The sequence below is a fragment of the Megalobrama amblycephala genome, linkage group LG19, assembly GCF_018812025.1.
Source record: "Megalobrama amblycephala isolate DHTTF-2021 linkage group LG19, ASM1881202v1, whole genome shotgun sequence".
Lineage (NCBI taxonomy): Eukaryota > Metazoa > Chordata > Actinopteri > Cypriniformes > Xenocyprididae > Megalobrama > Megalobrama amblycephala.
In genome coordinates this window covers 17,317,674-17,340,432 of record NC_063062.1, presented here as the reverse complement: position 1 = coordinate 17,340,432, position 22,759 = coordinate 17,317,674, and the positions used below count along the sequence as shown (strand labels likewise).

Below are 22,759 nucleotides of genomic sequence, written 5' to 3'. Positions count from 1 at the left end.
AGCAGTGTGAAATGTGAAGCAAGATAACCCAGGATTTCATTTACCCAAGGTTTAGAATGACCCAGGGATAACCATTTCAAGTGTGAAAATCCCTTTTACATAATTCTTCAAAATAAAGTAAAAAAAGACCATTGAAAAATAGTGGTGTAATGATACCCTTAAGTCACGATTCGATACATATCACGATACTGAACTCACAATATGATATTATTGCTATACTCCAAGACATATGGTAAAAGGTTAACAAAAATGTACTGTTGATTCAAATGCTAAATTTGGCATTACATTGGGAGTGAAAATGAATAGGCTTGGTGCTGGTAACCCAATGCACAGGACAATGGTGCCCTAGAATCAAAAAAATTTTACCCCGGCATAGTTGAATAACAAGAGTTCAGTACGTGGAAAAGACATACGTTGAGTTTCAAACTCCATTGCTTCCTCCTTCTTATATAAATCTCATTTGTTTAAAAGACCTCTGAAAAACAGGCGAATCTCAACATAACACCGACTGTTACGTAACAGTCGGGATCATTAATATGTATGACCCCAATATTTGCATATGCCAGCCCATGATCGAGGCATTACACAAGGGCAGCCAGTATTAACGTCTGGATCTGTGCACAGCAGACAATAGCGAAAAATGGCAGATGGAGCAATAATAACTGACATGATCCATGATTACATGATATTTTTAGTGATATTTGTAAATTGTCTTTCTAAATGTTTTGTTAGCATGTTGCTAATGTACTGTTAAATGTGGTTAAAGTTACCATCGTTTATTACTGTATTCACGGAGACAAGAGCCGTCGTTATTTTCATTATTAAACACTTGCAGTCTGTATAATTCATAAACACAACTTCATTCTTTGTAAATCTCTCCAACAGTGTAGCATTAGCCCGTTAGCCACGGAGCACAGCCTCAAACTCATTCAGAATCAAATGTAAACATCCAAATAAATACTATACTCACAGGAATCGATGCATCCATGCAGCATGAATGACGAACAACTTGTAAAGATCCATTTGAGGGTTATATTAGCTGTGTGAACTTTGTTTATGCACTGTATAACTGCACTTATAGTCGAAAGCTTAGGAGGGCAGGGAGCGAGAGATTTAAAGGGGCCGCACAGCTGAATCGGTGCATTGTTAATGATGCCCCAAAATAGGCAGTTAAAAAAATTAATTAAAAAAAAAAATATATGGGGTATTTTGAGCTGAAACTTCACAGACACATTCAGGGGACACCTTAGACTTATATTACATCTTTTGAAACGATGTTCTACAGCACCTTTAAAATAATGTAGGCCACTTTTTACTGGTAACATAAGACATTTGGGTAACGCTTTATTTTACAGTGCTGTAGTTACACGTTACTACATGTACTTACTATAGTAATAACAGTAAATTATGCATAATTACAAGTAACTAATCCTAAAACCCTAACCCTAACTGTAACTCTATATAAGTACATGTAATTAATTAATATTACTCAGTACTTACTTGAGTAATTACAATGTAACTACGGCACTGTAATATAAAATGTAACTGACATTTGGCATTGTCAGGACCCACAAATATCCCCCCATTGCATTATTATACATTATATTCAACATTATATATAGTAGTTTAATGTAGTACTGATGCTAAAACTCTAAACTTGAATTTTTTTTCTCACAGTAATTTTCATTTTGGGTGAATTATACATAATAATACAGTGGATTTGAATAATATAGATTGTCATTATCCACAATATAGGCCTATTGTGATATATTGTAACACAATATATTGTTACACCCCTATTGAAAAATGTCTTGTGAGACTGTTGAGCTTAGGGATTTTAAGTGTGTGTGTGTGTGTGTGTGTGTGTGTGTGTGTGTGTGTGTGTGTGTGTGTGTGTGTGTGTGTGTGTCTCTGTTATATTTTGTCATTTTGGTTTGTTTAGGCAGATGATTGTGTTGCAAAAGTTCATACCTGTCAAAACAACACTGGTGTAACTCATATGGTCTCTCTCTCTCTCTTTCGTTCTGTTCTCTCTGTCTGTCTCTCTCAGTAAGAACAGGCTGTCTTCCACCATGAACCCGGTGTACAGTCCCGTGCAACCGGGAACCCCGTACGGAAACCCCAAGAATATGGCATACACAGGTAATGAGACGCTCACACATATTTAAAAGCAACATAACATGCTTTATTAATAAATGCCTGTGGTCTTACTTTATACAATTCATCAGTGCATGCTAAAAAAGGTTTGTTTACATAATCTTTCGTTAAAATGTAATGAACGGACAGTGAAAGGACTTTTCTGCTGATGCAACCCAGATCACAGATAATATTAGCCAATAATATCATCTACTAATGAGATTTTCCCGTTTCATTCTGAAATATATCAAAAGTTAAAGGTGCAGTAAGTGATTTCTGAGAAACGCTGTTGAATGTGGATTGGACAGAGCACCAAAACACACTTGTAGCCAATCAGCAGCAGGGGGCGTGTCCACTCATGATGGGGGAGGAGGAAAGACTGTAGAAAGAGAAATGGCTGAGAGACATTACAAAAGAGAAAAGGTCAGAGGAATGTCACTGGACCTGCGTCATTATTAGAAAAGCTTCCCAGCACTGGAGAGATGTCAGAAAGCAGGAAGGCCTGAAACCAGACGCTGAGGTTGTCGTTTCTGCTCCATACGTGAATGACGTTGGTTTTGCTAAGTTTCACAGAACCAATATATGCTGTTTGTTGTAATGTTAGCTGTAGTAACACATAGGCCTGGGCAATAAAACGGTATCGATATTTATCAACGGTACATCTTAATTGATAACGATAGAAAATATAGTGAAAATAATAGTTTCACTTAAATGCGTTAAAATGTAAACAGAAATGAAGTTCGGTTGCATGAACCGAACAGATGCGCTACAACGCAAACAAGTTGCTGTGGAGTTCAATTGCGCAATCGCCACGTGAAATCAGAACACACAAACACATGAAAATGAGTGCTGCACCTGCCGGCGACGAGGAGATTGTGAATAAAAAAGGACATATCAGCTAGTCAGTGTGGCAGTTTCATGGTTTCCTTTCATCTTACAGTTGATCTACTTCATAGTTCGTCTTGAGAGAGCTGTGGTCATGTCGGTATTAACAGCTGCACAGTGTTTTCAACCAAACAGTATATGTCTGTCTTACAAATATTCAAATTATCACAGAAGTACTGAGATAAAAGTTCAGATATAAACACTAATGTCTGTTATCTGTCAAAATTGAGCAAATCAGCTGAAAGAAGCTGAAAATGACGCACTTATCGATTATGTTGTTTCACCACCAGGTGGCGACAAGTGACTAAGTTAAAAAAATGTATTTGACGTTGAATCTTCATTCAACAGATTCTTTCAAATACACTGATTCATCCAGTAATGAAACAAGAGTATTTGTCATTGAATCATACATCCAAACTGATTTTTTTTTTAAATAATTCATTCAAATAAATTCAACATTTTAAAATAGACTGCAGCAATTCATATTTTGTCAGAACCTCTAGTAAATTACATGTTATTTCATTTAGTTGTCAGTCAGAATCGTGATCTAGTTTGACAAAACAAAAAAGTTTCTCAATTTATCCAGAATTCTGCAGCTTTAAGTTTTTTTTTAATGCTTATTTATTTAATCTTCATATAAAATACAAGAAAGATTTTTTTTATTATTATTATTATTTGTTGTTTGCCTTAATTAACAATCCATTGGTTAAACTGGTCTTTTTTTGAAAGAAAAGGTTATTAAAATATTTTCAATAATTATCAATACAGTATGAAACATTATATCGTGATTAAATTTTTTAGCTGTATCGCCCAGCCCTAGTAACAGAACAGTTTTACAGGATTAGTTCAGTTTCAAAAAACATTTTTCTGATAATTTACTCTTTAATCTGATAATTGTCTTTCTTTCTTCAGTCAAAAAGAAATTAAGGTTTTTGATGAAAACATTCCAGGATTCTTCTCCTTAAGGCTCCGGTATACTTCAAACGAACTTCTTTTTCGTTCTTCGTTTAGGGGTAAAACGAAGTTCTAAATGTGTGACCAGCGATATACTGTAAACGAACATCTGACGCCGCCCACACTGCTAAGAGCGACTTTTAGATGAATATGTAAATATGTGCCGTGCACTTTCTTCTCAGTAACAAAATAAACACAACAAAAATGAGAAAACAGTAAGCATTTATTATAGAAAGCATAAGAAAAGCGTCTGATCATAACAGCATGGGAATGTTAGCACGAGCTCTGCAAAGTAGCACTCCAGTCACGTCACGTCTTCATATAGCACTTTATTTAATGGATTACTTAAAATCAAGCAGCTTTACAGTATCAAACATGAAAAACAATGTTAGTGCCTCATTTTTTTACAAGCACAACTTCATTTTGTACTATAAAGCAGCTATCTAGTCTGTTCATGTTTTCACCCACGGAGCTCTTACCTCAACAAACTCTACAGATCAAATGAGTCAGAGACGTGGTCCACACGAGTGAAGGCGGAGCCTCGCCGCACACCTCCTGTTACGTTATCGTCACTGACCAATGGTAGTACGAAGGTGTTTTGGTGCTGGAACGAACTTTTCCTGAAAGTTCGCTTTGGCAAGCTGTTTCGAACTTCCAAAAAGAACACAAAACGAACTTAGTTTTGGCCTGATTTTGTTCGAAATGACGTTACATCAGGTCTTTCTTCGATTTCGTTTGAAGTTTACCGGGGCCTTTATAGTGGACTTCAATGGCCTCCAGACGGTTGAAGGTCAAAATGTCAGTTTCAGTGCTGCTTCAAAGGGCTTTAAACGATACCAGACAAGGAATAAGGGTCTTATCTAGCAAAACGATTGGTCATTTTCGAAAAACAAAAATGTAAATGTATATGCTTTATATTAAAAAATTCCGCTTTCTGTATTCTTCAAAAAGCTTACGCTGTATGTCCTACACCTTCTCTATTCTACTTAAGGAATGAACGCAGTGCCACTACTGTTTTTTCCATAAGTAGAATAGGGAAGGCGTAGGACATACAGCGTACGATTTTTGAAGAATACGGAAAGCGGAAGCACGTGCAAGGCGATCATCTGTTTATATAAAGCATATACAGTTGTATTTTTTCAAAAATGACAGATCGTTTCGCTATATAAGACCGTATTCCTCGTCTGGTATCGTTTAAAGCACTTTGAAGCTGCATTGAAACGTCTCGGTTACGTATGTAACCCTCGTTCCCTGAAGGAGGGAACGGAGACGTACGTCAGTAGTGACCGACGAATTGGGATATCGCTTAGAGAGCCCTATCAGCTTCATGTGAACTAAAACAAGCCAATGGAATTGGCGTGCGATATTTGCATAATGCGCACCGCCTCCGACAGGTGTATATAAATAGGAAGCAGATGCAATCGCACTCTGTTTTTCACTGAGGAGACAACTGGTGTCCGCACATCAGCGAGGGTACAGAAACTGTGGCGACGGGATGTACGTCTCCGTTCCCTCCTTCAGGGAACGAGGGTTACATACGTAACCGAGACGTTCCCTTTCAGTCGGTCACGTTCGACGTACGTCAGTAGTGACCGACGAATTGGGATCCCAACTAAAGCGCCACAGTTACGAAACCCCTTCCAGTGCTCAACGCGAGCTCTAGCCGCCCATAGCACCGGAGGAATGGAGAAGGGGCCGAGGAGTTTACTGCTGTTTTACATAATACCCACTAAGTAAACTAGACTACACTGGGGAAGCGAACCCGTAAGGGACGCTGCGGAGGCCACTACCTACCCAATGGGGGAGGAGTTTACGTGGAGAATACACATATGGACTGGCCCGGGGGGCAGTACGCATATGGAGTCCCTGGGATGGCTCCACCTGGGTAGGGGGAGACTCATCTGACAGGTGACAGCAGAGCTGGCTCTACTAAGGGAAAGACACGGACTCGCCGTAGGGAGTTTTAAACCGTGGGCAATTACACATATGGGACCGCTCACGTAGAGGAGTCACGACATATGGACCCCAGCCAACAGACAGCGTCAGCGACGGATGTAGGCCTGGCATCAGACACTCCGCAATGTCCAAGCCGAAGGGGGAGGCGGAGGAACTCGACAGGGTTCGCCAAGCGGGGAACGCGACTGGAGTCAAAATATGCACGCATCCGGCCCAGGGGGCAGGAATGGCATTGCAAGCCGACACTTAGAGCGGGTTCAACGCGTCTACCGGCTAGTGGAAGCGAGTACACGGGAAGATACCGGCTCTACACGAAGGCTATAGAATCTAGCGAACGTGTTAGGTGTTGCCCAGCCCGCAGCTCTACAGATATCTGTCAGCGAGGCGCCATGAGCCAGCGCCCAGGAAGAGGCCACCCCTCTGGTGGAGTGGGCTCTCAACCCGAGCGGGCAAGGCACGCCCTGGGATTCGTACGCCAAGGCGATGGCATCCACTATCCAGTGGGCCATCCTCTGCTTGGAGACAGCCTTTCCCTTCTGCTGGCCTCCGTAACAGACAAAGAGCTGGTCTGAGGTCCTGAAGCTTTGCGTTCTATCCACGTACACACGCAGAGCGCGGACGGGACAGAGCAAAGCTAGGGCTGGGTCTGCCTCCTCCAAAGGCAGCGCTTGCAGGTTCACTACCTGATCTCTGAAGGGAGTGGTAGGAACCTTGGGCACATATCCAGGCCGGGGTCTCAGGATGACGTGAGAATCACCGGGCCCGAATTCTAGGCACGATTCGTCGACCGAAAATGCGTGCAGATCCCCTACCCTCTTAAGGGAAGCCAATGCAACCAGAAGGACAGTTTTAAGAGACATTACTTTCAGGTCGACTGATTGCAAAGGCTCAAAGGGATGACCCCGGAGAGCTGTGAGAACCAGGGTCAGATCCCAAGAGGGTACGGAGGAAGGGCGAGGAGGATTCAGTCTCCTTGCCCCCCTCAGGAACCTGACGATCAGATCGTGTTTCCCCAGGGACTTACCGCCCACTGCATGGTGATGTGCGGCGATAGCTGCAACATACACCTTGAGGGTGGAGGGAGACAGCCTTCGCTCCAGGCCCTCTTGCAGGAAGGAAAGCACAGATCCGACCGAGCATGATCGGGGGTCCTCTCGGCGAGAGGAGCACCATTCAACGAACAGGTTCCACTTCAACGCATAGAGGCCCCTAGTGGAAGGAGCTCTAGCGGAAGTGATGGTGTCTACGACCGCTTGCGGGAGATCACTCAGAACCTCCGCATCCCGTCCAGGGACCACACGTGGAGGTTCCACAGGTCGGGACGCGGGTGCCACAGGGTGCCCCGTCTCTGAGTCAGGAGGTCCTTCCTCAGAGGAACCGGCCAAGGAGGGGCTGTCGCGAGAAGCATCAGGTCCGAAAACCAGGTCCGAGTGGGCCAGTACGGTGCCACTAACAGAACCTGCTCCTCGTCCTCCCTGACCTTGCACAGGAGCTGTGCGAGAAGGCTCACTGGGGGAAACGCATATTTGCGTAGGCCCCGGGGCCAGCTGTGTGCCAGGGCATCCGTGCCGAGCGTGCCGCCGGTCAGGGAATAAAACCACTGGCAGTGGGCAGTCTCTGGGGAGGCAAACAGGTCTACCTGGGCCTCGCCGAAGTGCTGCCAGATCAGCTGGACCGCCTGGGGATGGAGCCGCCACTCGCCCGCAAGTGGAGGCTGCCGTGAGAGCTCGTCGGCTGCACGGTTGAGCACACCTGGGACATGAATGGCACGAAGCGACCTCAGATGCTTCTGACTCCATAGCAAGAGATGGCGGGCGAGTTGCGACATGCGACGGGAGCGTAGACCACCTTGATGGTTGATGTACGCAACGGCCGCAGTGCTGTCCGAGCGGACCAGTACGTGCTTGTCTGACAGCAGCTCCTTGAAGCGGCCCAGTGCAAGACGTACTGCTAGCAACTCCAGGCAATTGATATGCCAATGCAGCTGAGGCCCCGTCCAAAGACCCGACACTGCATGCACGTTGTACGTGACCCGACTTGGACGGCATGGAAGCGGCCCGGAGTGTGGTCAGACTCTGCGAGGCAGCAGTGCGTATGGGAGACGGCGCACGGGACGCGGCCTGCACCATCACACTGCCACCTGCTGGCGAAGTGAGAGGGGGCTGCGAGCGGCAAGGCGGGGCCTCGCACACTGGCAGACGCGCCCTCTTGTGACCTGGAGTTTGAGGAAACTGCTCTCTTTGTGACAAAGTGGGTACCGCTGGACTCCGGAGAGCCAGCGGCGGTAGATGGACAGACAACACAAATTCCCCCCGGCCCTCCTCCGGGGGTGGGAGAGATGATGGAATACTCTCCCGAAGAGCAGGAACCTTCCCCTCCAGGTCGCCCATCTCAGGGCCGTGACTTCCTCGACCGCTTGCCACCTGGCTTGGCAGAGACGGGCTGGGCACCACGTCCGCGACCGGCACCCTGCTGTTTGGCTGGTGTAGGCTGCTGCTTCGCCGACTTAGCAGGGGCGGAGGACGACGCAGGCGGGCGCCCTCAGCGATGAGCAGGCTGAGGCTGAGCCACAGGCGGCTGGGTGGAGGCAGCAGCGGACCGCGGTGGCATGACGTGTTTGATAGCCTCAGCATGCTTCTGTGCAGCGGAGAACTGTTGGGCAAAGCGCTCCACTGCGTCGCCGAAAAGGCCGACCGGAGACACGGGGGAGTCCAGGAACCGATGTTTGTCGGTTTCCCTCATGTCCGCCAAGGTCAGCCAGAGGTGGCGTTGCTGGACTACCAAAGTAGACATCGCATGACCCACAGAGCGCGCTGTCACCTTCGTTGCCCGGAGGGCAAGGTCAGTGGCAGCGCGCAGCTCCCCAAGCAACTGTTGGTCAGGCCCTTCCTGGGGCATTTCCGGTAGCGCCTTTGCCTGGTAAACCTGCAAAAGGGCCATGGCATGCAGGGCGGAGGCAGCCTGCCCACAGGCTCTGTAAGCCTTCTCAGTCAGACCGGCTGAGAACTTACAGGCCCGGGACGGGAGGCGCGGCTCATCACGCCAGCCAGTGGCCATTGGACACAGCTGCATCACAACAGACCGCTCGACTGGTGGGATCCTCGCGTATCCCTTGGCTTCCCCGCTGTCCAGGGAGGTGAAGGCGGACGAGGGACCAGGCCTTGCACGAACACTATACGGTGCTTGCCAAGACCTGGTCACCTCATCGTGCACTTCCGGGAAGAAGGGCATTGGGGCGGGACGCTGGGTTTGACCAGCGCGACCCCCCCCCCAAGTACCAATCATCCAACCGAGATGGGCCGGGGCAGGGTGGAGGATTCCACACGAGCCCGACACACTCGGCGGCCCAGGAAAGCACAGCCGTCAACTCGGGATCTGACTCGGGCAACGCTACCATCCCGGAGGGCGGCAGCGCAGCCGGATCTTCCTCCCCCGAGGACTCTGGCTCACCTTCCGATGCAGAGATCGACATCTGCTCCGCTGCAGGCACACCAAAGGTAACGGCTGGACAGTCCGTAGAGGGCCCAGTGGAAACCAACGGCGGCACGATGGGTTGCGGTGCTGATGAGGCGGCAGGGGCCCGCGGAGCGACGCTCGGCGGGGAAGCCCTAACCGTGATCCTCAAGTCACCCTTCCTATACACCGCCGAACCGTCATTCCGACCGGGGCCGGAAAAAACGGTCAAACGGGGCATAGGGGAGGGGACCCCCGCTTCCTGAGACTTCAGGAAGGAGAGTCTAGACCTCAGCACCGCGATAGTCATATTCCCACAATGGGAACATGAACCATCCACAAAAGCTGCTTCAGCGTGCTGAATGCCCAAACACGAGATGCAGCGATTGTGCTCATCAGCAGGGACCAGGGAACGACCGCACCCAGTAACGCACAGACGAAATGACATACTGTCAGGGTTCGTCTGTGAAGCTCTTTTAGAAGGGGAACAGTCAGCTCACTCGTGCTGAAGCACACAGGGAGTGACGCGATGTGTTCAGGTACACCACTCCCTGAACACACCGGGGAACCGGCCCAAATCGCAACGCACACTATTCTTTTAGGTGGAAGATTTGAGAGTTGCTGTTAAAACAGCAGTTGAGATTCCATTGGCTTGTTTTAGTTCACATGAAGCTGATAGGGCTCTCTAAGCGATATCCCAATTCGTCGGTCACTACTGACGTACGTCGAACGTGACCGGCTGAAAGGGAACTGTCATTTTGACCTTCAACCGTTTGGAGGCCATTGAAGTCCACTATAAGGAGAAGAATCCTGGAATGTTTTCATCAAAAACCTTAATTTCTTTTCGACTGATGAAAGACATAAACATCTTGGATGACATGATGGTGAGTAAATTATCAGGAAAATTTTATTTGAAAGTAGACTAATCTTTTAAGTGTCATTGTTTGTCTGGAGCTGGTGTGAACAATGAATACTTGCTTGTGTACTGTATGTTTATTTTTGTTTTTCCTTGTTGTTTCTTTGTCATCTTCACTTTATTATTTGCAAAGCATTATTTTGCTTCTCTTCAGCTAAGATAAAGAGACATCCCACTGAAGGGAGGTATGTGTTTGTTTGGGTTGGTTTCAAATATCAACAGTGTTCCTCGAAAATCACTTACTACACCTTTAAAGGTGCAAATTCTGTTTCATGTTGTCTGTAAAGGGATAGATCACCCAAAAATTAAATTTCTGTCATCATTTAGCTGTCCTGACAGCAGCATTCATCTGTGATGTGCAGGAATGCGTGTGCATTAATGCAGACGTCACCTCTCACTTCTGTTCTTTGTTGGGGTGTGTGTGTTTATGCATGTAGAGCTGTGTGTGTTGTGTGCGTCTGTGTCTCTCATGGCAGGTGTTTGTCTGCTGCCATGACAACAGTGGGCTCATATTTGATGTGCTCTTATTGAAGGGATTCTCTGGGTCAATAGAGACTGTTTACACACCAACATCTACTCTCTCTCTCTCTCTCTCTCTCTCTCTCTCTCTCTCTCGCCTCGCTTTCAGTCTGTTTCATTATGTCTTTGTCTCTGCAGTTACCCAGAAGAAATGTTATTGCTTAGAGGTTTTCTCACTTTCTATGCAGGTGTCAGTTTTATTTTAGAAAATTCTTCAGGAGGAATTAAAGCAGTTTTTGTCAAGAGTATTGAGCTGTAATATATGAATGTAAAAAGCATATAGCAGATTATTTGATGATAAATGAGTTTGTATTGAGACCTCGGACCTTGGTATCTAGGCAAATTTGAGCAATTTTTTGTTTTGAGCAGATTTGTTGTTTTGGATCGTGGTAGCTGGCTGGTCTGAGCTGGTCATTAGCTGGTCAGGGTTGTCTTCTAGTCAGGAATGTATTTTCTGTAATTCAAACTTGAATTAATGAAGTAGAATCAAAGCATAATGAAATTCAGTATAATTCAAATAACTGCTGTAAGTGAAGTGTTTGCAGTAATACATGTCATTTCTATAACTAAACCTATACATGTATTCACTTAATATATGGGATAGATTCAATTAATAATATATCAGTTATATATCCGTTTTATTTATCTTTTGAATGTTAACATAATAATAATAATTATTATTGGATATATTATATTTATAAAAAATGCTTTAATATATTATTATTTAAATCGTATATTGGTTTATATCGTTAATACTGGCAAGCAGCCTTTTGAATATCATAATTAGCACCTTCCAAGCCACTCCCTAGAAACCAAACAGAGTACCCTAACAACCATTTAGCAAGACCTATATCAAAGACTATAGAATAACACAAGATGCGTCACTTGTATTGTTTTGAATGGGAGAAAGTGTAACGCGCAATATGACGGAATAAGTCCCGCCTACTAAATAAGAGCCAGTCGCCGACTGGTAAAGTCATCGCGTCACTTCAGCGGCCGTTAGAATCACCGGTTTCTATAGAAACAGTCAGACGCGCGCCTCTGAAGAGACGCGCATTTAGGTCTGCGCATGCGCATTAGCTTGATCCAGCCTGAAAAATACAGGGTTTTTTTGTCATGATTCGAGCATTTAGAAACTAAATTTATGAGCCGGTTGTTGTTAGATTTCATTGGTGATTTCAAATATGAAATTTAATCATAAGGTTGGCGAACAGTTTTGGAGAATTTGATGTTTCCCCATTCGAAGAGATTGCATGATGCCCAGGATGCCCGAGAGGCGTTTCAAAGATGGCCGCCGAGTGAAATGACTTGTCTTAAAGGGACTTTGCCTATATACACTATATTTCCAAAAGTTTTGGGACACCTGCCTTTACGTGCACATGAACTTTAATTCTTAATCCGTAAGGTTTAATATGGAGTTGGCCCACCATTGCTGCAATATCAGCTTCAATTCTTCTGGGAAGGCTTTCCACAAGGTTTAGGAGTGTGTTCGTGAGAATTTAGACCATTCTTCTAGAAGCGCATTTGTGAGGTCAGGCAGTGATGTTGGACGAAAAGGCCTGGCTCGCAGTCTCCGCTCTAATTCATTCCAAAGGTGTTCTATCAGGTTGAGGTCAGGACTCTGTGCAGGCCAGTCAAGTCCCTCCACACCAAACTCGCTCACTACTTCCTCTTTATGGACCTTGCTTTGTGCACTGGTGCGCAGTCATGTTGGAACAGAAAGGGGCCATCCCCAAACTGTTCCCACAAAGTTGGGAGCGTGAAATTGTCCAAAATGTCTTGGTAAGCTGAAGCATTAAGAGTTCCTTTCACTGGAACTAGGGGCCAAGCCCATCCCCTGAAAAACAACCCCCCACCATAATCCCCCCTCCACCAAACTTTACACTTGGCACAATGCAGTCAGGCAAGTACCGTTCTCCTGGTAACCGCCAAACCCAGACTCATCCATCGGATTGCCAGACATCGGATTGTACTGAAATCCTACTGATATGTCTCTTGCATAATAATTTGGAACACAGTGTATATATATAATTTCATTCACATTACCAAAAAGTACCAAATAATAAAGCGACTTCCAGTGAGAGAGATTCTCCATATAAGACAAGACACACAGCACACAGTTCATTGGACACATTCTTATAATGATTGTGTGACATTATTAAAGTACAAGCAGTTCTGCATGTCTCTTGTAAATGCAGGAATGAACTGAAGTGAATGAATGATGACATGAAATGTTAATGTCCCGTTTTAAAGAGAGCTGCGGGTCAGTGCAGATGTAAGTGGAGAGAGTGTTGTTTGTATCGGAAGCTGGAAACACTTGTAATCAAATTGTGTCTTTGTGAGCACTGCTTAACGGATGGATGGCTTTTCAGGTCATTTCAGTGGAGAGATGGAGGGAGAAAATGTATAGGACACTCTGTACTTAAAGACAAAGGCCCAGTTTCACATACATGGCTTAGATTAAGCCAGGATTAGTCTTTAGTTAAAGGTGCCCTCGAATCAAAAATTGAATTTTCCTTAGCATAGTTGAATAACAAGAGTTCAGTACATGGAAAAGACATGCACTGAGTTTCAAACCCCATTGTTTCCTCCTTCTTATATAAACCTCATTTGTTTAAAATACATCCGGAGAACAGGCGAATCTCAACATAACACCGACTGTTACGTAACAGTCGGGGACTCCGCCCCCAATATTTGCATATGCTCATGATCCAGGCCAGGCGGAACCGCCCAGCGGAATCATCAGAAGTTCTGCAAGCAGAGTGAAGAAACAAGCCAAGCGAGGATAACAGCGAAAATGTCACATCATGGAAATAAATGTTATGTTCCAGGCTGTGAAGGGGATGTGAAAACTTTTCATAGTCTTCCTCCAGAAAAAAACTGTCAAAAGGCATGGCTGATGTTTATCTATAACCGGATACCGGAACAATTTAACTCAAAGTTGTTAGTTTGCTCTGCCCATTTCACCACGGACAGCTTTTCTAACCTGGGACAATATCAAGCAGGCTTCGCTCAGCGTTTGACACTGAAGAAAGGGGTAATTCCAACTATATTCCCGCAAGCAGTAAGTAGTGCTTTTATCCACATCTTGGCTGTAGAAACTATTTCTGATTAAATGTAAAGTTTCTTAGTGAGCTAACAACATTAACGACCATGTACCCAGTGTTGTCTAGATCTAATGCAAGATGCTAGTACAGTAACAAATAGCAAAGTTTACGTAACTACTATTAACGGTGAGGTTAAAATTTATTACTGTCTTTGTTATATAAATCTATAACATAACCGTAGATACATATGCCAATTCTCTTTTGTCGGATATAATTATAATTTGACCTATATTTAACCAACAACACATTACACCGAAGCTAACTATGTTAGTTTATTTGCTTACAGATAGCTACAGATACTCGATCCTTCTAGCTAACTTTCTACACCGTTCAAACTGAAACGATAGTCATTTGACAAGACATTTAGTCACTTTTTTTCAAATATTTTTATTTTTGAGAACTTGTATGACTTGTATGCGTACACCTGTGGAAAAAGATATTTATAGACGATGTAAGTTTTTGTTACTAATAGCTAAATCGTAATCACACTACGGCAGCTGAGTAGTAAACATGACACTGCTTTTTTGGAATATCTTCTATGCTTTACTTTGGTTGGCTAAATAAATCAAATTTAAAATCATATCGGTAATGTCAATATATTAGAAACAAATTTTCGTTCGTTGTTTAGAGTTGTTATTGCAAAGTGAAGAAGCTATCATTGTAAAACCATACAGCGACACATTATTACAATTATTTTTTTTTACAATGCTAAAAACAAAGTTGCAAATACTGACGTTATGAGTTATAGTGTAAAGTTAACGCTATATGCTAGTTCCATTGACGTAACAGTTACGTTTTGCAGGTGCATACTGAAAATAAAGACTAACTTACCACTCAGAAACGTCTATGGCCAATCGCAACAAAATTGGTTGTTCCTCTACATCTGCATCTTCGTCAGAAACAGGCTCAAACATATAAGGTTGAATACCAAAACTCTCCATCGTTCACGCCTTACAGTACAGATTTGTTCGCTATCAGTGTGAGCTACTGGAAGGAGCCGAACAGTGAAACAGCCAATCAGAGCGGAGCACCATATTACTATTCATGAGCCTTCCAAATAAGGCAAAAACAGACCTTTTCATTCTAGGGGCTATTTGTGGGGTTATAAATGGAGCTGTAAAACCATATCTGGACAATTTTCGGCCATAAAAAAGCCACATACCCTCTATGTAGATATCAGGGAACAATTTAAAATGTTTTTTCAAATCACTCAAGGGCACCTTTAAATTAGGACATTTTGAGACAAAAAAAATGGCACTAACAATCTTTTAAGATATGTCAGTGCAAGTTACTTTCAGTTCAAACATGCATTTTAGTCTGGGACTAGGTGAAACTGGACAAAAGAGTTTGAACTTCTGGTGTCTTTAGATGAATATCACCACCATATCTTAAAGGGCATATTGCAGGTTAGAGCTTTAGTGAGTCAATGTATAAAAAAAATAATGTAGATTTTAAGATAAAATATACCTATAAATATGCTGCTTAGGCTTCTGGAGTCATTTTTGTGAGAATTTTTCTTCCGCATCAGAAAAATGCAAAACCGGAAGTGATGTAACGGGAGGGAGTGCAGTCAGTTTAAACAATAGGAAAACAATGGATCGCAATGACAGTTCAGAAACGCTGTGGAAATTGTAAATGTTTATTCGTACCTGTATGATGGACCACAGCCATACAATTAGCCAAGAGAGCAGGGACAGGCCAGAATTAGAAAGAACAGTGGTCAGAGGAGATGAATTAAGTTGTGGTGTGAGGAGAACCAGTGGAAAACAGGGCAGAAGATCAGTGTTAGCTTGTAGATATATAAATGTTAGCTAACGAAATGTAACACTGTGCTCAGATCACAATAGATTATTATCATGTATCAGATAACAGCAAAGCTAGGATTGGTCATCTAGGAGTAGTGATACTTATCAATAACAGAAAGTAATAAGCTTTGATACTGTTTGATGTTTGGAAGGCTTTAAAAAGTAAATAGTGTTATTTAAAATAATAAGACTTTCAGCTAGCTGAATGAGACCACCATATTTAAGCCATTTTGTACGTTGGTTTCCCTGAAAAGTGTGGCGCTTTCAAAATATTGTTTGGGAAACTTGTCTGAAAACAATCATTCTGTTTCTGTTTGCTGCAGCTAGAGATGCGTAAATTACACATTTCAGCTTTAAAGACAAAATAAAATCAATATTTCAGCATGTTTACTTTCTTAAAACACACTTTATTGTTAATGATTAGTCAGTGCACATTATTCCAAAGAAAATTATTTGGTGGTCTTTGTTTCAGTCATTGTTTTGGGTTAATTCCTTTCTAAAATCTTGATAATAGTCAAGTTAAGTCATATTTATTTATATAGTGCTTTATAAAAGTCTTGATGTCGCAAAATTATGAAACAACTACAACAGTGTCATTATTCATTTCAATTAGTGCAATATTGAGTTCAATTAATATTGTCAATGTTGCAGAGTTCATCAATTTGATACGTTACATTTTTGCTCATGTTTAACACAGTAATTTAATTGCAGCAGTAATAGCAAATAATGATATATGTAAGCAATAAGGTATGAAAGGCTGTGTTGTATCGTGAATAAGTCACGGCTGAAGGGTGTTGTTAGGCACGATACGAAGCAGAGTGCCTGCAACCCCTTTAGCCATGACTTATTCACGATGCAGCACTAGCCTCAAGTACCTTATTGCTTTTATAAAATGGTTACCACACAATACAAATATTAAAGCCAAAAATATGTATCAATGCATCTTTCATGTAGTAAACTTTCTTGAAGTAAGCCTTCCTTCCACCGGAAAAAATAGTCCCTGACCGTGAACAGCAACAGAAGTTACATTTTTACGCCATTAGATGGTGGCAAAGACTGTGCAGACTTGAGGTGTGTCAGTCAGTAGCGAATCATTGAACATGGAACAAGACGCAACTGACAAATGCTTTGACTTGCGCTGTCAGTCACAGAAAATCCCTTAAATGTTAAAAGGACAAGATAATGCATCGGACATTCAAACTGATTTTTTATTATTAACATAGGACTGACCTGACGAAAAATGCTAAAACTGAATGCAGTTAATAAACTCGTGCACTCGATCTCTTTCTCACAACACTCTTCTACTTTGAGCTTCTTGCTTATGTACATGCCAGGTTTGAACAGAGAAAAAAATAGCCTGTGCATTCTTCTAAATATCTCCTTTTATGTACAAATAGACATGTATAAGGGTGAGTAGATGATGGCAGAATTGTCATTTGTGGGTGAACACGATCAAGCAGGTCCTCACAGGCCCACTCTTATGAGTGTAACAAATTGAACGGCAGTATTTCTCCTGCTTCCTCCAGTGTTGATATAATGCATTCCTTGCAGCGAGCTGTTCAGACCTGGATACGCCCGTCCCATGATGCCTTGTACGTCTGACAGCCCGTGTTGTTCAGTATGGAGCGATGCACTGGGTTTCACACTCATCCGACTGTGTCTTATTGAGACAGACGTGTCGTAATGGAGGCCATCTGTGCTCATCCTGTTCAATAAAGAGCTCGCCTGGCTCTCCTTTCCTATGTTTTCACAGGTTACAGAGACTGATTTGAATCAGTATATTTGGAAAAATGAATAGCCTTTTACAGAAATGAATCTGCATTTGCTTTCATTCATTTATGTTCTGGTGACTCTCTGAAAAAAGAAAGTTACTTTTCTAATTTATTGTATTGCTGAGTGAAACAGGATATTCAGCTTGAAAAATGTTGGACAGGACTGGATTTTATCCAATTGGGAATGGATTGATTTGTGAAAAGTGGGCATTCAATGTGAGAATGGAGCCAAATTATGTCCTAAAGCCTATATAGATATTTAGCTATTGATTTATTTTATAATCTTATCCAAAGCTCAACAAGAAGAGGAGTTCGCACACATAATAGTAAAAGATTTCTTACAAACAAATACTTTATTTAGAGGCCAAATGCAAAGACAAAACCTTTTTGATTCACATCATCAGTGTCGTATTGTCTTTGCATCTGGTCTCTAAATAAAGTATTTGTAAGAAATATTTTCTTATTATGTGTGTGTGAACTCCTCTTCTTGTATGTTGATTTGGTGCTCAAGAAACATTTCTTACTATTATCAATGTTAAAAACAGTTCTGCTGTTTAAAGGATTAGTTCACTTTCAAATGAAAATTTCCTGATAATTTACTCACCACCATGTCATCCAAGATGTTCATGTCTTTCTTTCTTCAGTCGAAAAGAAATTAAGGTTTTTGATGAAAACATTCCAGGATTTTTCTCCATATAGTGGACTTCAATGGAGCCCAAACGTTTGAAGGTCAAAATTACAGTTTACAGCAATCCCAGATGAGAAATAAGGGTCTTATCTAGAGAAACCATCGCTCATTTTCTAATTTTTTTTAAAATTGTATACGTTTAACCATAAATGCTCATCATGAACTAGCTATCTTCTTCTTCTCTATTTGAATTCCAGCAGTGTAGACGCTGCTAAGTGTATTACTGCCCTCCACAGGTCAAAGTTTGAACTAAATTCTTATATATAATATGCTAGTACAATTAAATAACATTTAGTTCAAACTATAACCAGTGAAGCGCAGTAATAATGAAACTGTAATTTTGACCTTCAACCATTGAACCATTTCTTTTCGACTGAAGAAAGAAAGACATGAACATCTTGGATGACATGGGGGTGAGTAAATTATCAGGAAATTTTAATTTGAAAGTGAACTAATCCTTTAAGCAGCAGAACTGTTTTTAACATCGATAATAGTAAGAAATGTTTCTTGAGCACCAAATCAACATATTAGAATGATTTCTGAAGGATCATGTGACACTGAAGACTGGAGTGATGATGCTGAAAATTCAGCTTTGCTACTTTAAATTGTAATAATATTTCAGAATATTACTGTTTTTACTGTATTTTTGATCAAATAAATGCAGCTTTGGTGACCAAAAGAGACTAAAAAATGTTTTCTTCTATAATTAAAGTAAAATTGTTTATCTTATTTATTAGAAATTGTTTAAATGTTGGCAATTCTGACACAGATCAGTAATATGTGCTATTGACCAGTGCAGATTCAATTCAATTAATTGCTAATGTTGATTATGAGCATTTTTAGTGTATTTTTTTTTTAAACTCTTGTCTCTTTGCATGTGTACAGGTTATCCCGGAGGTTATCCTACGACTGCCCCGACTTACACAGCCAACCTTTATCAGACAGGTAGCCCAGGATACCCACCAGGTGTGTACACGTACTCACACACACCCTCCATACTTTCCAGTGAATATGCCGTAATACACATTTACATTAGCAAAAATATATGAGACCAAACATTCATTAACACTAATGAAACACATGCAGTATTCACAAACACATACACATCCTAATGCATTATACTGTCTAGCCTCATTTTGATGATGCTGGCCTGGAATTGAACAATTAAACAGCATATTACGGTTATATAGTGCTGGTTCCAACTAGTGACATAATGCTCTGACTCATTATATACAATAAATCTTCATAATGATTAGAAAATTGGCTTTATTTGTATTGATATAACTGTGCTACTTGAAAGTGACTGATGTATGAGGCAACTAATTGTGTTTTGTTCATTAATGAGCAGTTCCCCGAAATGATTTTGGTCAATAAATCTGTTTGCGTCTCGATCCGGCAAGTTATATGCGAATAATGATATTTTAGTAGCTGTTTTCAGTAGTGCATCTGCATAATTTGAGTGTGAAATTCAGTCTCGAGAGAAACCAGATGCAGTGAGGAGGAGTTATGTGAAGAAGGTTGACTTTAAGTGCAGATAATTTCCCACTAGTCTTGTGTTAACAGGCTTGTTTGAGTCAGCTATGTGTGACTCAACTTGAAGCATGGTGTTTAACACTGTTTTGTTAAAAAAAAAAAAAAAAACTGGATTTGTGCTGTAAGCAGACATTTTTGGATCTCATTTTGGATCAGGATGTAAATGGTGCACTAGTGGAGTTGGTTTGTGAGGTCTGTGATATGATCAATATGATCAGTGCCGCCGTGAACAGATTTGATTTTTCTGTATAATTTCCTCTGTAATGTTAGGATATGACATTCCACCTGCCAATCTTACATGCTTATACAGGCTGTTTCTTAGATCAGACATTATTGCTTGGATATTATCTTAGATACCAGTAAATGGTAGTTTTGGTTGACTAGCACTATTTTCACACAATGTTACGCTTTCTCCACAAGTTCCTGTGCTTTTCGCCCAATATCTTCATGAAAAGCATGTTGACCTCAAAAATTTTTCTTTTTATTAAAAATACTATTATAAATACATGCTACAAAAATAGTCTGTGTGATAAGACATGCATTTAGACCATGGGTTATCAAATGTTAAATACAAAGAATAAAAACATAACTAAATGATAATTGAGCATAGTTGAGATAGCAAATTATCTGCTTTTAAACGGGAATTCCTGTCAATTTTGTTGTTGACATCAAATATCCAACTATAATGTCTTGGTGCAAATTCATCATTTGGTAAAAGGTAGTCAAATTAGGCAGATGCTAAATGGGCAGATCAAAAATGAGGACAAGGTTTACGCAGACTACAGTGTGTTTTATGCAATGAATAACTGGCTACCATCAGACTTTGTGTTGATAACAGTTTTGGCCCGGTGTTGGGTCGGCACTTGATGTCCAATCTAAAATCTGGGTCCTGAAGCAAAACCAGTTGAGAACCACTGATTTAGACAACTACAGCTGATGTCTTTCAGTTTAAAATGCTCCAAACAGTGAAAAAATATCTCTTGATTGGAAAAATGTTGGCTGTTGTACTTTGTTTGTAGTTCATACCTTATTATTTACATACGATGATATTTGAAAAATACATTTAAAAAGACATTGATTTTATTTCTGACCCTTTTTTCTCTCTCCATTTCTTAAACTTTATTTTTGATATATTCCATATGATATTAAGGAAAAATAATGTCAGTGTGTCAGTAGTCATGACTAGTTTAGCAATATTTTATGTATTTTAATTTATTTTAATAATTACAAAATATTCTCATGGCCAAGTCGTTAAATATCTAATAAAGGTTAGCACTATTTTACATTAATTGGAAAGTTTTCATTTATATTATTGATTTTAGTTATCATCGATCTTTTACCGGCCATTTTTTCCAGTTTTATTTAACAGTATCGACAAAATTGATCGACCTATAAACAATGGCATTTGAAATTGCATTTAAAAAAACATTCATTTGATTTCTTTCTCAATTTCCTGTACATTATCTATATGTTTCATATAATAAAATTAAAAGAATAATAAAAGTCTTGGTAGTGATAAAGCTTGGCTATATGTCTATTTTAATAGCTATAAGTTTCAAGTCATTGTTAATTTTCTAGTGGAACATTTTCATTCATATTATTGATTTTAAACTATTTACTATCTTACTATTTTAAACGATTTACTATCTGCGACTAATAGGTTTTCAGCCATATTTTCGTTATCAATATCACCTTATTCCATTATCTGTAAACCTCTACATATAGGCTATATTCCATGTATGGATATTGTAGACTACTGTATCATAATTTCATCATTATAAGTATTATAGTTATCATAATAATTATCTGAATCACATAAAGTGCATAAAGCGCAGCACTGAACCGCTGCAGTGATGTCATGTGTGAGGTGTCTATGCGGCACTGATGCCATTGTGTGATTCCAGCAGTCTCTCTTTCTCTTTGTCCCTCTGTGCTCTCTTGTGATTGGTAACATCTCATGAGTTTGCACCATCGCCCCCTTGTGGCTCTGAAAGGATTGCTTCATTAGGAAGACTTGCAATTAAATACTATTAAATCATTTCACTGATCTGTTTATCTGACGTCATTTACGTCTTATTACAGGGACAGTCCTCCTGGAGAAATCCAGGGTTAGGTGGCGTTCTTAAGGGCAGTAGTGCACGTTTAGATATTTAACCTCTATGCCAACACGTACATTAGTCATTATGGATTAGCATCTTGCTATATTACTAATGATATTTTTTTGCATTATATATAGCGTGAACAGTATGCAGTTTTTTGTATGCATTGAATCCACATATGACCTACTACATTCACCAAAATGTGCAGCATAGAGTACGTTTGTAGCACACTGCATTGAGTAGCTGACAATGCAATGCACTTAATCTTCCATTTCTAGTCTAATGAATGACAAGTTACCAACCATGATTTTATTTTAACATGTCCCTCTTCATTCATTTTTAACTGCCAAAATTAAGACATTTTACACAAAACTGGATGAAGTGCAAAATAACCGTTCTGACATAACTGCAATATATGAGAGTTTTCCAGTCTCTTCTATTGTAATCCATAATTCCAATCGCGATATGTCACTTAAAAGGGATAGTTCATCCGAAAATGAAAATTCTGTCATCATTTACTCCCCCTCAAGTTGTTCCAAACCTGTTTAAATTTCTTTGTTCTGCTGTACACAAAGGAAGAATGCTTTTAACCAAGCAGATCTTGCCCCCCATTGACTACCATTGTAGGGGGAAAAATACTATGGTAGTCAATGGGGGGCGAGATCTGCTTGATTACAAACATTCTTTCAAATATCTTTCTTTGTGTTCAGCAGAACAAAGAAATTTAAACAGGTTTGGAACAATTTGAGAGGGAGTAAATGATGACTGAATTTTCATTTTTAGTTGAACTATACCTTTAAGATTTTACTGCCAAATACACAAAATGGAGGTAATTATAGAAAATAATCATTTTAATATCCAAGATGAAAATGACACCACTCATATGTTATGTAACAACACGTCTATCAATGAATAATGCATATTGTTTTATGTACT

General features: G+C 41.0%; 1 protein-coding gene across 3 annotated transcripts in view; it reads left to right on the top strand.

Annotated features, from left to right (window-relative positions):
- The window catches only part of fam168a (family with sequence similarity 168 member A), an 80,724-nt gene that overhangs the window by 44,410 nt on the left and 13,555 nt on the right, over positions 1-22,759 (top strand). For all 3 annotated transcript variants that reach the window (XM_048169664.1, XM_048169662.1, XM_048169663.1), the window contains 2 exons: positions 2,051-2,142; positions 19,077-19,157. In XM_048169664.1, the coding sequence (XP_048025621.1) occupies positions 2,051-2,142; positions 19,077-19,157 (173 nt within the window). The remainder of the gene's footprint in view (positions 1-2,050; positions 2,143-19,076; positions 19,158-22,759) is intronic.